The 15,087-nt window shown below is 42.9% G+C and overlaps 1 protein-coding gene across 2 annotated transcripts in view; it reads right to left on the reverse strand.

Annotated features, from left to right (window-relative positions):
* Positions 1–15,087, reverse strand: part of unc5db (unc-5 netrin receptor Db) — a 174,210-nt gene that overhangs the window by 2,565 nt on the left and 156,558 nt on the right. For both annotated transcript variants that reach the window (XM_070965102.1, XM_070965101.1), the window contains 4 exons: positions 12,104–12,331; positions 7,407–7,556; positions 3,690–3,854; positions 1,214–1,392 (listed from right to left, as the gene is read on the reverse strand). In XM_070965102.1, the coding sequence (XP_070821203.1) occupies positions 1,214–1,392; positions 3,690–3,854; positions 7,407–7,556; positions 12,104–12,331 (722 nt within the window). The remainder of the gene's footprint in view (positions 1–1,213; positions 1,393–3,689; positions 3,855–7,406; positions 7,557–12,103; positions 12,332–15,087) is intronic.

The raw sequence follows: 15,087 nt of genomic DNA on the forward strand, positions 1-15,087 counted from the left end.
GCTAGGCTGTAAAAGGCCCAAATAATAAACATTTCAACAACTACAAATCAATTTCACAGGAAACACAAAATAATTAGTATTTGAGACCCCAAACATTTGTTTTCTAGGTTTTAAAAATAATTATCCTATAATTATATCTTGGTTGAGAAAGCATTGTACAAAGAACACATGTCCCACAACACTCAGATCAGTCCCACAATCAATACTAACAAAACCCATCTGGACCCTTGAGTCCCCGTCATTCAGTTATTAGGAAATCTACTCATGATATCTATCTGTTGCTGAATAGTTTAGGACAAACTGTCTTGGTGTAGTAAACGAAACCAGATGGTTTTACATGGAGGTAAAACAAAACAAAACAAAAAAACTATAACCTTTTAAGACTATTAAAAATGTAATCTAAATTATTTACCATGACAGAAGATTAGTAATTAGTAACACACACACACACACACACACACACACACACACACACACACACACACACACACACACACACACACACACACACACACACACACTTTTAGATTTAATTCTCAGGTGCTGCCAAAATTAAAGACATCTTGTTGCCATGCCAATACATTGCCTGCACGTATCATGTTGTGTAGAATCCAGTTGGGGGCAGTGTTTCACTGCCGCTCCCCAGTGTGTCACAAGAGGAAAAACATCCAGCAACATAAAAGGCTGCAGCCTTTGGTCACATCAGGCTCAGTTCAAAGCTGCCCAACTTGGAGAGGAAAGCTTATCTGGATAATTTGGAATCCCAAAGGACTCTTAGATACCAGCGTCTCATGAATCATGCACTTAACAGGAGATTATAGCTGCCACAAGCTAAGACCAAGCAAAGACAACAACTGGATTGACTAAATATTAGCAGTGTTGCATCATAAATGCATATTCTTATTTGATAAAAAAGGACAAACAAGTGATACGTTAGTAATCAGATGTGTGTTTGACTGACTAATCAACATAAACAGAAGTGTTAGATAAGTACATATACAACACTTCAAAACCCCCCCAAAACTCCTGATTAACTGTTATGAAGAATAAAAGATACCTGGCGACAAACCGCATGTAAAGCCACATTCATGAGATTAACAACACTCGCAGGATTGTTAAGATTCTCGTCAGCGTGCGTTCTAGGCGAGGCCATTGCAGAAAAAAGGGTGCACAGATCATGAAATCTCAGGGAGGATGCACATCATACGCTCACCGATCTAAGCGGAGCTTCTGGGCTAAGAGTTGCCAATCCTTGCCCTTGGCGTTGGCAGTGTCGAAGGTGGCACAGATCCTCTGGCGGATGGACAAGGGGATTTTGAAGGCCTTGGGCCCCGTCTGGGACGTGATGGTGCAGTCTGTCTGCATAAAAAATGGAACTGACTCCTTTTCAGTCTGGAGAAACACAGCAGAAACAGACAATAATCAGACCAGGGTCAGATAGGATTTGCAAATGTGGCTTTGTGCTTGTTTTAACAACACTGGAGAGGCAGATGGGTGGGATTTACTGGGGACAAGTTTTAAAACATCTGACTGCGAACAAAATTTGCTAGACGAAGGAGGTGGAAACATCTGGTAGCCAATGTGCCGATTTTCTATACATTAGGATGCCTCTTGCAGGCAAGAAATGCATCCAATGTCTGTTTCAATCAGCAGGAATCGACTTCCACAAAGAGGCAGACTGTAAGCCTTCAAGTCACATTTCAAGCCTACAGGTGTGTTTGGCGCTCAGGATTCAGGGTGAGGTATAACTAAAAGACCACATTTTCCACACATCATATTGCTTCATGTCTTTATGTTGGCAGCAACTTTTCGATCTGGCCTTTCAACATTCTATTATCTGCCACTTTGACTCTCCAACTGCAGCACAGCAGCTTCAACACACGAACTCTTCGATACCTCAAGCATGTTTGTCGTCTCCCGATGTTCCTTTTCATTTCTATTTTATTGGCAGGCAATGCCTTCACAAATGCCCAACCCAACTCCAAGATTTGCTTCAACTGAAGCCCATGTAACTGATAAATTGAGGCATCCAGTTTGTGTTCAATCTCCAGTGGGCTCCAGTGGACTCGCAGTTCACTTACGACTGAGCGGATGTGCCAATAAAAACACTGACCAAACTGTGTTTGGAAAGACAGAATTACAGTCATTATTCTACTGTGTGCCATCAACCTGTTTAGTACATCATATTGGCAGACTATCAACAGCATGGCTCTCTTACACTGTTTACAGTTTGTGATGGCTCTGCTCACTATTTATTTATTACCCACTGGAACCCTGACATCACTGATCGACACAGCATGATATGCTCACCACAAGGTACAGTGTGGAGCACAGTGTGGAGGCAAATTTTAGTGTGGTTTTACTTTGTATGTGTGCATGTGAAATTTGACAAATGAAACAACGAGCCCTGAAAAGATTTACTGTTTGAATCTTCAAGTAAATGAGGCCATTAAACCTCTTTTTTAAATAAGGAAAAGGTTTAAGAGCAAAAGAAGTAAATGAGGAGTTTAGATGCATTAAACCTTTTTGCCCCTTTGCATTTATTGAAAGGTCAATGTCAGGGTGGAAACTGTCACTCTCTATTCCAAATTCACACAACTGCTGGAAAAGTGGGAAAAATGTAATATATTTAAATGGTAATCATCTGTTCAAAATTCTCAGTGTATAAGTGTAACAGGCCTGGCCTTGCTCTCCAGTGTGGGCGCTCCAAAAAGGCACAGCCGATCTGACCCACTGCCCTTTTGCCAATCAGTAAGCTAAGCTATTAATAGTCTAGCTTTCTTAAGGTACGACGAACAGATAATCATAAAACCAATGAAAAAGTGATCTAAACAGGAGAATGTGTGCTCTTATGCAAATATTCAATTTGCGCATATTGGAAGCAATGAAACAAACGTAAATGTCATATTTTAACCATTTGAGATTTGATTGGAGCTATTCTAATGATGTCTTCTCACTGAAATGGTTCAATGGCACTGACTGGAGAATTAGCACTGCCAACTGTTTATCTTGCTGCACTGATCTCCTAATATTTACATAACAGTAATGGATAAAAACTATTTGCATTTTCTTTAGCCAATTGTCTGGACATGTGGTTCAAATTTGTCCCTGCTGTAATAGTATGTGGTTAAATGGTGTGGGTGGCCTTGAGGTAGGACAAGGACATTTGTGGCTGGTTGTGAATGAGCAGTTGGGTAAAATCAATGAGTAGCACTCTCTTCTACCTTAACAACTACTGTCAAGGTGCTCTTGAGTGAGGATTTCTAACTCCTAGCTGCTCCAGTGGAGCTGCTCAGCGGCTGACAGAACACCGCTGTTACACCAGGCAGCTCCCAGGTGTTAGTGCATGTGAATGTGATGCAGGCTATTTGCTGGAACACATGTCTCCCTGAACACATAAAGGTTAAAAAATATGTACAGTGAACATGGTGAACACCTAGATCTGTGATGTCTGCGTTTAGCATAAATCTGTGAAGAAAGAAAGAAAGAAAGAAAGAAAGAAAGAAAGAAAGAAAGAAAGAAAGAAAGAAAGAAAGAAAGAGTGTCCTCCTTGTTCTAATAATACACAATGCAAGCTCAGGAGAGCTGGCCCTGCTGTCAGTGGACACACTCCAGGAAGGTTACATAAAGGTTGAGCGTGAAAGTGAAACGTCCCCCCTGCCTTGCCTCCCGCAGCTGCAGAGCCTCACCTCGGCCACAGCCGTGTAGACCTGCAGAATCTGCTCGTGACCTTTGACCTGGCGCACGCTGATTTTGCAGGAGAGCTGGGCGGTGGCAGGGCTGTATCTCTCCAGAGAGAAGGCACAGTGCAGGGGCTGCTGGTTGCTGCACCACACTTGGGGGAAGGAGAACTCCTATGGAGGCAGACGAAAAAGAGGGACAACAGAAACTTAACACAGTACACAGCAATGTTAGCATATGCTCTAAATGAGATGATTCAGCTCCTTGTTCTACAGTACATGAGGCCATGCTGTCACAGGCTCAGCCACTTACAGCAAGATAAAAGGTAAGTGCTGGCTTTGAAGTCTTGTGGCTTGATATATTTATGCATAGAAACAACTATTGTTGAGGTGAGACAGAAGATGTGGCAATATCATTTACAAATACAGCCCCTCATTCCCTCTTACAATAACTCCGACAGCAGAAGCAGCTTGCAGGCTTTCTGCTGTAAGCAATATATGTAGGAATATGGGGAACAGGGAGAAGATTGTCTTTTGATGTATAATTAATTTCCAGAGAACGGGCACATCTGTGGGGAAACGTCCTTGACCTCTGAGGATTCCATGTCTGCCATATCTGCATATTAAAATGTGACCTGTAAAGGATTCTTAGTGAAGACCGCAACATTAAAAGTGGTGACCGGTGTGCCTACTGATGACTTAACCCTTGTGGCTTTGATCTTGGCTGCCCAGTGCGGCTCACCGTAGCAGATAATGGAGTCTGGGAGTGGTAGCAGAGTAGGAAGAGGGGGAGGGGTGATGGACGTGGAAAGCTTGGATGCTCTTTAGCGCTAAAAGCTGACTTGATGTATGGCACGATGCTCGGCTATTATTCTACACCTGCTCCACCAAAGCAGGCTGGCGGTGCCTGCCTGCCTGTCATCCCGAGGCCCTCATAAATAAGGCTGTGGAGAAGGTGGGTGTCTTTGAACCACAGAGCTTTCACCCCGCATTCAGATCTTTAAGCAACAACAGCGTACGAGTGGGGACACAGCTCAGCTGCTCTGCAAATGCCAACAAAAGGTACGAAACAGCATTCACTGACTGCTGCAGTTCATTCCAGTAAAGTTTGCATCTTAATGCTCCTACAAGCAGAACAAACACTGAACTATTCGTCTCAAGTCACGTCCGTCGGCGTGAGTCTTGATAGAGAGGACAGCGGTATTCACACAAAATGGTGCATGCAGACACAAACGTGAAGTCAAAACCAGATGAATGTCATGAGCTGAAGAGAAATGATTTTCATCAAGCCGGATTCGACGTGTCTTCTTTGTAGGAGCATAAGCGACAACAGTGGGTTCCAAACATCACTGCCTGATGCTATGAAGGCTGCTTTCTAAACCCAGGGGTGCTGTTGCTGTGTCACTTAGCATCTGACTGGCTTAGCTGCAGCTTAGAGCAGGCTCAGCTAAACCAGAGCTATCAGGGGTTTAAGATGCAGGTGAGCGCTATAAGATGGAGCTGCGGTGTCAACAAGTGCACAGGCTCAGCTCAGCTCATCATTATTCAGAATTAGAATTTCAGTTTTCAGATTTTTCACTTAACCTGACACTAACTGCTGTGGAAAGAATGAATAGATATTACTGAAACAATATATGGTATGTGACACCTGTCTCCACAGCGATGTGTCAACACTGGAGTAAAAAACATTTCTTTAAACCAATCACAATTATCTCCAGGATTGCCCAGGATGCAGTGACAGTGCCATAGAAAAATACATCCCTGCAAAAGAAAAGGTAGCAGCTGCTAGCTGATTTGGGTTAGGGTCACTTGCACTTTTTAGCCTAGATCAGCAAGTAAGTTGCTAGCTTGGTGGTTGTTGTTGTTGTTGTTGTTGTTGTTGTTGTTGTTGTTGTTGTTGTTGTTGCTTCCCATAGCAACAGTAAAACTGCAGATTACTAGCAGGATTCTTCCCTCATCCCCAGTGTTTCTGCTCTTTTCCCCTCCCTAGTCTGTCCTGTTTTGTCTCTCTCTGTTTGTGTGTAGGGCGGCACGGTGGGGCAGCAGGTAGTGCGCGTGCCTCACAGCAAGAGGGTCGTCGGTTTGATCCCCGGGTCGGGCAGGGCCTTTCTGTGCGAAGTTTGCACGTTCTTCCTGTGCATGCGTGGGTTCTCTCCGGGTACTCCAGCTTCCTCCCACAGACCAAAAACATGCTCATTGGGTTAATTGGTGACTAAAATTGCCCCTAGGTGTGAGTGTGAATGGTTGTCTGTGTATATGTTGCCCTGCGATCGACTGGCGACCAGTCCAGGGTGTACCCCGCCTCTCGCCCGCTGACAGCTGGGATAGGCTCCAGCCCCGCCGCAGCCCCGAAAGGGATAGTCAGGTATAGAAAACGGATGGATGGATGGATGGATGTTTGTGTGTATGGGTGTGTGTGTCTCATTCAGGGTGTGGCAATGTTTCTTGCACACCCACACGCTCTACTCTTTGTCAGATGTTCAGTGTGTCATAGCTGACTCTTAGTTCTATGAAATCTCCTCTTGCTGTCTTTGAACCAGCCTAATCCCACTTTACCTGTGCTTCAGCTCCACTGCCTCTTGCCCATCAGTCTACCTGCTACACCCTGATCCTCGTCAGTCTTCAGTGTTCCTCCCAAAGATTCCAGCCACTGCCTGCTCTGCTCAACTGTTTGCCTCTGATTCACAATACATTATCCAGCCAGCCCAGCTCCATCACTCTGGATTTTCAATACCACTAATCTTATAATAAATTGCCCTTTGTTGAACTTTTACATGGTCTCTGAGTCTCAGTTCTACTTTTGGGGTCTGAATAATTCCCTAAAACCAATCAAAAGATAGTAAAGGCACATCTAAAATAGGCGGCCAGTGGAGGCTTCCCCCACAGTCACAATCTGGTGAGTCAGACTACATCATCACAAAAACAAATCTTCAGAAGTCTAATACATACTGTAGATCATTTAGCATTTCCAATAATAACTGTATAATAACAATCTACTGCAATATTAATTATTGGTAAAATGTATCAGACTGGATGGATCTATGACTTGAATGAAAAAAGAGAAGACAATACTAATGATTTAATTATCCTTAGAGATGCAGACCTGATAACTTATTTGAAAGTGAGAAAAACATGAACCTTTATTCATTAAATATTAATGAAATTTGATTATTTTTCTGAAAATAATTTATGAAAGAAAAAGGGTCGATTTGTGCTCAGCGTGTGATCTGAGGGAAATTCATCAAGCATCATTTTGCTTTTCACCGGCCTTTATATTGGACATTTTGTGATCTTTGGTTTAATGGCATCATGAATACAGATGAGCTGATGGATATGTATGACCAGTACGGCTGAAAGCTGTTCACTGTTGTACTTTAAGTATTGATGTCTGGGAATCCAGTGGGGGATGGACCTGGAGATGACATGACACTTAAATAAAAAGAAATTCAATGTATTTAATGTAAACCATTAGTTAGGTTTTTTAAAAACTAATAAACATTACAAATCTGAAATCCTCTTACAGAGTGCCTTATTAGAAAGTGATACCAGATTAACATTACATTAACATACATCCAACAATATATAACATTTGCACTGTTTGACTGGTAGGTGAACCCTGGGAGGAGCGGTGCAGATAACACTGCAGTAATTAATTCTTGCAAATTAACACTTGAGTATCCAATGGATGTTTCCATGAGATATCTTTTCAGTTACTGCCATGGATACCTGACATGTGGTAAAGGGTTTGATGCTCCACAGGAACTGGGGAACATCCTGGATGGACACCTGGAGGCTGAAGGTGTTCGCTCGGAAAGGCAACATCTTTGGCTCCTCGAGGAGCTGACCCCCTCTGCTCTTCTCTGTGGCCACGACTCCCTGCAGGGGAAGGGAAGGAAGGAAGGAAGGAAAGGAGGGGATGGAAGGAAGGAAGTCAGAAAGAAAAAGGGCATCGGAGAGGAAGATAGTATAGAAGAAAACAAAAAACAAGAGGAGGGAAAGAGAAATGAGACAACCGTGAGAGAAAACTAAGGATACAAGAATCCTCTCCTTTGAAGGTAAACTACCTTTGCATATCAGCACTAACACCTGTTGCTAATGCTTTCCTCTGTCACATCCACTAATTGACTCATCACAAATATTAACACAGAAGCCAAGAAGTGACGCTAAGTCTCCGCTGAACAAATCATACCACTGGTGCTCACATTAGCATCACATTTGCAGCCTCAACCTGACAGACTGAAGCTCGAATTTAATGCTGGGGAAATGCATGCATCGGGGGGGCAAACGTCCATCTCCCAAATTGAATTTGTGATGATGAAAGAGCACTTTGATTGTCGCTCGCAGGTATTCATCTGTCATCATTGTTCAGTGTCCCGGTGGGATGGTTTCCGTGTTTGGCCTGTCTGTCCTTAGCCATCTCAATCACAAAGGGAAAAGACAGAGAACAGAGCTGTGACTAATGCCAGGCCACACTGATTGATTCTGACTAAGTGTCTGTGCGTGCAAGATGGTTATGCATGTCTGTGTGTATGGTGCAGTGTGAGTATTCACTTTTAAACATGTGTTTGCAGAAGAGTGTGCCCGGCGCGTATTGCATATTGCATACCTATTGCTGCAGGTGTGAGAACAATCAGTTATTGGCATGTGGCAGCAGGGAACATGAAATATGGTGTTCCTCCTCTGCCATCTGCCTCATCAAAACAAACGTCAAAACACCGAGCAGCCGGACTCTGCTGGAGTTTGTGTGTTCCCTCCCTCACTGTCCCCTGATAAGTGTCTTCTGGCACCTGCTGGTCCATCATTGCAAATCTGAAAATTTTCAAATAAAAATACAATGCCCTAGTTTTCCCCATATAGCATGCAGCTAGCTTGGATCTGTAAGGTTCACTCTCCGTGACTGAAGTTTTGTGTGGCCTGAGACTGTTGCTGGTCTGCTGTTTGACACATCGCACACGAATGACATGTCTTAGATCGTGTTTTAAAGCTGAGGAGTGTTGCAATGCCAACAAAGAATGAGAAATCCAGACAAAGGACTTGCAAATGTGGTGGAGTTATTTTGGGAGTTCAGGGTTCCAGTGGTAAAAGTTGCAGGAGGCTGCAGATGTGGGACTTTGAAGTCCCCTTCAGCAACAAAGCAGCAGCACCTTCAGTTGACCAATCAGCAGCCACAGGAAACGTGAACGAGCTGTGAATGTGTGTCCCCAACTACCAAACACTGATCCCCATTCTTTCTCCTCCTTTGTTTTTGTTCTAAGTGATTTAACTTGACTTTATGAGTCGTATTTTCTCTTAAAATAGACTGTCTACAACAGTGAGCTCATCCCAGGGACTGGATATTCTCTATTCACGATGGGTATGAAATTCTCCCAGTTGAATCATCAGTACAAAAGATGAGCAACCGTAAAGGAAACATTTGGTTTAACAAAAAGGCTAAGGCAAACAAACCTGTGTACACAAAAACTGAAGGAGAGAAGTTAACTATGAGTCCCATTTCAGGTCAGAAGAATCCAGTTACCCAGCTTAAATCACTGCAGTGCTGCTAATGGCTATAGGAAGCTATGTAAGGCTATGCTCTTACTGCAGTGACTGAGTCAAACTGAACACATTCTCAACGTCCAGTTACACTTTCAAAATAAAGCTTGCTGAAGTTATGTTTAGGCACCAACACGAATTATAACTGCAGGCCAAAATATAAAGGTAACCCTACAGAACTATCCCGAAGCATCCAGTGTTTCTATGTTGATGAACACTGAAAAGATTTTTTTTTAAAATTAGAAATCTGAATTTACATCAGTAGTAGAATTCAGAACATTGTAGAAATGACCCTTCATCAAAGCTAAAGGTTAAAGGTTGAGGTGAGGAGTATTTCCAGGTAGCATTCACACTGCACGTAACGTCTGCAGCAGCAATGAACTGATATGGCAGCTAGTTTAGGTAGGGAGCTTGTACCCAGTGTGTCTGCAGTTTGACGTGCATGCTGTGACCCTGGGGACATTATTTCTGCTCATTCCTGATCATCAAGATGTTCCATGTCACCAAAAAATTCACTTTGATTTTTGAACTTGAACTGAATTTGTATCTGCTAACTCTGACATGACATAATGAAAAAGTACATTACAGTAAATACTCAGAAAGTTGTTGCAGAGGTACCCCTCTAAAAGAGACGGCAGCATTGTGCAATATCACAGAAAATATCAGAAAAATGCCAATCACAACTCTTCTTTAGTGTCAGTTGAAGAAAATGTCTCCCTAACACGAGTGTTTGGGTTGCATCGGGCTTCCCGTTGATCCAGAATCCAGTCTGTGATTGTGCCGGAGCTTGGAAAAGACACAGCAGAGATGTTGTGCTAACAGACAGGAGCCCATGGGACGCGCAAAAGTCTGGCATCTGTTCGGCAGGCTGGGAATTCATAAACCAAATCCAGGATGCATTTTAAAGCCAGCTGCCACTGACGGCTGTGACATGACAGAGAGGCGGTAGGGAGGCAGAGTCAGTCACAAGGCTCGCCGTTCCCCGTTCAGCCTGGCTCAGCTCTTCTGTTAGTCTAGTCTCTCCTGGGAGGAGAGGAAGCTTGATTTCCCAGATGTTCACTGATGAGATCTCAATGCGTAAAAAGCCTATAGGTCGCAGAAGGATAATCAAATCAAACAAAATAAAGAATAAAGAATGATTGGTTAACATGTGAATGGCAGTGATTACAGTACGGCAGCCTTTGTCTCAGTCTAGTAAAACCTCTGCAAGAGAATCTGTCAGGCTGTTACAGAGTCCACACTATCAGCTCTGCAGTATTGTTTCACAGTGGTAATGAGTCTGCAATCACTCATGGTTTAACTGGCAGACAGCACATGCTGAGGTCCCTGCTGCCTCAGACAGCCCAGGCAAAAACCACATACACACAAGATGTTCAGTTTGAATCTAGGCCATGACCTACAATATGTACTTCCTAACTGAGTAGGAATTGCTAAAGTGAAAATGTGCATCCTCACGTTTTTGTGAAAGAGGTCACAGACAGCCAAAGTTGTGATGCACAGTTGCAGAAAGACTGCTGAATTTGCTGGTTTGAATTCTGCACTGTTGGGGGAAATGAGGAAGAAATGATCTTCTCCCTCTCTCAACAAAACCATCCCCAATGCAATAAGTGACAATAAAAGCACACATTGGCCAACAGCAGACTGAGACACGATCAAATCACCATCATTGTAGCTGTCTTCCTCTGATGACCTGTTCATTTAAAGGGTCACAAAAAACAGACTTTCTCACAAGCCTCTAGTATTTCACTCATGTTTTCAGATACTTGCCTCTGAGATTTCTGGCTCCATCGCAACACAATGGAACTGAATGAAACTTAATTTGTGGCGCTCACATCTTTGAAAAATGACATTCAAAAGCAAAGTGTCTTTTGAGAAATAACGTCCCACTTACTCTGGATAATCCACTAACCTCATTAACAGTTTTCTTAGGACTAAGAAAGCGTCCCTGCGAGAACTTGACAGTGTATTCGTGGATTATCCAGAGACACAAGGACACTGGAGCAAGACACTGCAGACACAGAGCAACATTCATTTGGAGTCGTGTTTCTGGCAACCTGACTACTGTCACTCCAATATTTGCTCTCCTTGTAGGCTTTGTTTTCAACATCCACCACCTCCTGAGGGAAATACAGCTCTTTAGCTGCTAAATGCTTCACAAATTTTCACCTGCAAGTTGCTTACTTTGTCTGTCTGCTGTTTGGTGCTTGACAGGTAGTGAGCTGTGGGTTTATCGGAGCTTTTTTACTTAAAAAAAGACTGATCAGACAAGTGAGAGTCAATCCAAAAAAAAAAAAAGATGAGCTGAAAGAAGCCCAAACACTCAGGTGACTCAGACTCAGGTGATAATTCTCACTACGAGTGACGCCCTCCACATGACACATTCTCCTTTTACATTCATTCTTTTTATACGTAATAAGGCTGCACAGAATCACAAAGGGAAGCACTTTTCATTGCACACATTCTTCTTTGGTTGTAGGAAATCTGAAACATGGTGCAGGTGTCATGTCATGCAAGTACAGCTACAGAAGAAACTACCATGAAAAGGTCATTTATGGGTTTAACAACTAACTCAAGCACTGGGAAAAGGCATAGTATTCCTGCATTCTTAACCACATAAGTACAGGCATTGGAGAATGTATCTAAGCACACCTTCCAGCTTGGCCAATTTCAAATAGACCAGTCTAGCATTAAATTAGCTTTTGCCCCATAAATGATCAGTTTATGAGCTCAAACTTGGATCAAGGAAGCCGAAGTATTTCCTACTTAAGCTGTTCTTACTGGCCTCATAAATAAATGACACTGTGGAGAACTGTGAAACACAGCGCAGCAGGAAGTGGTAATGACTCAACCTTTGTTTGACAAACCAAAAGGGTAAAACAATGAGCCCCCACCTGAAAGGCGTGCGGCGTGTTGTCCACACAGTACACCCGCAGGCTGTAGCTCATGGAGCCCGCCTCCATGCTCCCGAACACAGCCAGCTTCAGCCTCTTGACGGCAGCCTGCGTCAGGGGCTCGCCCACCAGGGCGTATGAACCCGGCTGGTCCAGCAGCAGGTGGCAGCTCGTTGAATCCATCAGACAGTAACAGGAAGTGGACTCCTCCTCCACAGACATCACTTCCTGAAATAAAGAACAGAGGTGGTGAGGACAAGGGAGGTATCTTCTTGATGTCAGCGGCCTAAAGCTGCTTTTGGTGATGCTGACCCTATAACTCTCAGCTAGAACAGACTAGCTAGTACAGACTCAACTTCTATACACACATTATGTCATAAATATCTATACCAGGATTACACAGGCTGGTTCTGTCAGTAGGGTCAGGCACAGTCACTGGATGGAAGGAGTGCTGACTGAGGGATGTTCTTTTAATGAAATCTGGACATATTTGGTTTGTCTTTAGATTAGCACTTTCCCCAAACCTTCTTTATGTATTCCTTAAAATGACAGCAAAGATAGCAGATTCATTTACCAGACATGAAGATACGATGTTTGCATATTCTGGGTTAATAATTGTGCCATAAATTATATACCTGCAACAATCAAGTACATTTTTAACCTAAGAAGTTTACCTATACCACTTAACAACAGGCACGCCCAAAGGTTTATCATTCATGTTTACATTTGTAGTTTGTATCTCTCCATTCATTGCATACAATACAATTCAGTGTTCTTCTCTTTCAGAAGTGTTTATGAAACATATCAAGTTTCTGTAGTTAATTAAAACATCTATTCTAATTCCTTAGAGAGAGCCAAATAACAATAGTTAAACCTTAGAGCAACCTCCAATAGTCAGAAATGATCAGTGTTTGAGACTTCCCTGACCTGAAGAGAAATCCTTCAGCATGTTTTAGCATCTGTGATACTCAAAGCAGCACAGTTTGTTGCTGAGGCCTATTGTAGAACTAAATATTCATGCCCAGAGCTACATAGATATCAAAACTAGAAAACTGCGCAAATCAGCTTCTGTATACAGTAGAATGTATTATGGATCGAGTTCTGGTACACTGCTGCTGCTTTCAATCACAAAGCAAAAACCCAGACAAGTTGTAAGCAGTCTCCTGAGAATGTGAAAAACCATTTCCTACATGAGTGATGGTGTTAGTACACAGCAGAACACAAAATAGTCATTATGGACAATACAGAGTGTTTTATTTATGAGATGACAACAGAAGCCAGAAAGCACTTCATTATTTCCTTTTTCAAATTCTTTTTTTCAGGCTTTTTGCCTTTAATGGATAGTGACAGCTGAAGAGAGACATGAGAGTGAGGAGAAAGAGGAGATGATAGGCAGCAAAGGGCCCGGGCTGCAACCAAACCCAGGCTGCTGCAGCCTGCATGCATGGGCACGCTCCTCCAGGTGAGATACCAGGCCACCCCACACTTCTTTATTTCCAACTCGAATGAACAAATCTTTTACTTTCAATCATCAGAAATTGAGCAGAAGACAGTGTAACGAACCCAGCAGGAGGCAGGAGGTCCATTATACCAATGGGAAGTAGTGACAAGCCAGAGCAATTACCCGAATGTGCTAACTTCAGTCTGTGTATTTGCAATGAGTGAGTGAGCTCATTCCACCAGATGCTGTTTCGAGGGCTCTTGGTTGAGCTCGTTGTTGTGGCGGAGATCATAAATAATGTTTTCCAGTGAAAACGTCAAGGGAAATATGTTTTGAACAAAAACTGCAAATGAGATAAATCATTAGTAAATATTTGTCTCGACCTTCTTGGGAGACAAAAGGTGAGGGTTTCCTGCATTAGGATAACCCAGGGCGAGGAAGGCAGAGTGCACCGAATTCACTTTCAAATATCTTCCTGTCATTATCCAAACTATCTCACAAGCACCCTTTCAAGCAGATGGAATCCATGAAATACATGTGATTATACAATTTAATGAGGAGCTGTGAGACCAAACAGGGTGCTAAAACAAAGCCTGAGGAACAGTATTTATTGCCTCACAAATATTCACAAGTTAACTGCCAGCGTGGCAATCTAAAGTCATGTTATTGGCCATCATGTCTGCAAGACAGGAGACCTCCTCCTGCTCACTCACTGCTCAGTTGCTTCAGAACAGTGTTAGCCACATACCCACAGTGCTTTATCATCTGTTGCCTTATCTCATTATGCGAGCATGTGCTTTGACCTGTAAGAGAGTATTGCAACAACATGGAAATACTTAACTGATGTTCCTTCATTTTCTTGAATTTTAAGGTTTTTTTTTGAGAGTTGAGAAAACAGTGGCCCCTGAAGCGCCCCTGTCCTGCTGCTTGACTCTTTACAGATGAGTCGATGTCAAACTGTGGCACCTCAAATAACTTCTTGTAACTACAGCAATACAGTCGTGTGGGAGGTGCAGGACAGGTTCCCATGTTGAGTTCATGACAATCGTATTTATGAGCAGGAAGAGGAAATTCTGATGTGATCTGAACGCAGCATGAGACTGTACTGAGAGCTGAAGCAAGCATTCATCCTCCACAGACGCTTCATGGTAACTTATGATTCTCCACATTAGTTTGTGTTAACTTGTTTTGTGCTGTCACAGAATTTAGCTTTTTGGAACATTAGTTCAAGCAGCAAGCGACTGCATCACCAGTTAGTTAAAACTGTTCCGACGGCCTGCCCGCGGGCGCCACAGGAGCATTTCTTGTTGTTTATTTTTCATCCTGCCTATTGACACAAAAGCTATGCTCATATTATACACTTTTAAAAAGATTCTTGTGAATCCATTGATGCAAACCACTGCAAGACACACTCACGACAGGAGGCACAATAAACAACAACAAACAAACAACCGTTTTTAAAACTGAGACAACATTGATCCACAGGTCAAGAACACTCTGACAAAAATGGTCTGGTGACATCGACAAAGATCCACATGATCCA

Source organism: Chaetodon trifascialis, chromosome 6 (assembly GCF_039877785.1).
Source record: "Chaetodon trifascialis isolate fChaTrf1 chromosome 6, fChaTrf1.hap1, whole genome shotgun sequence".
Taxonomy (NCBI): domain Eukaryota; kingdom Metazoa; phylum Chordata; class Actinopteri; order Chaetodontiformes; family Chaetodontidae; genus Chaetodon; species Chaetodon trifascialis.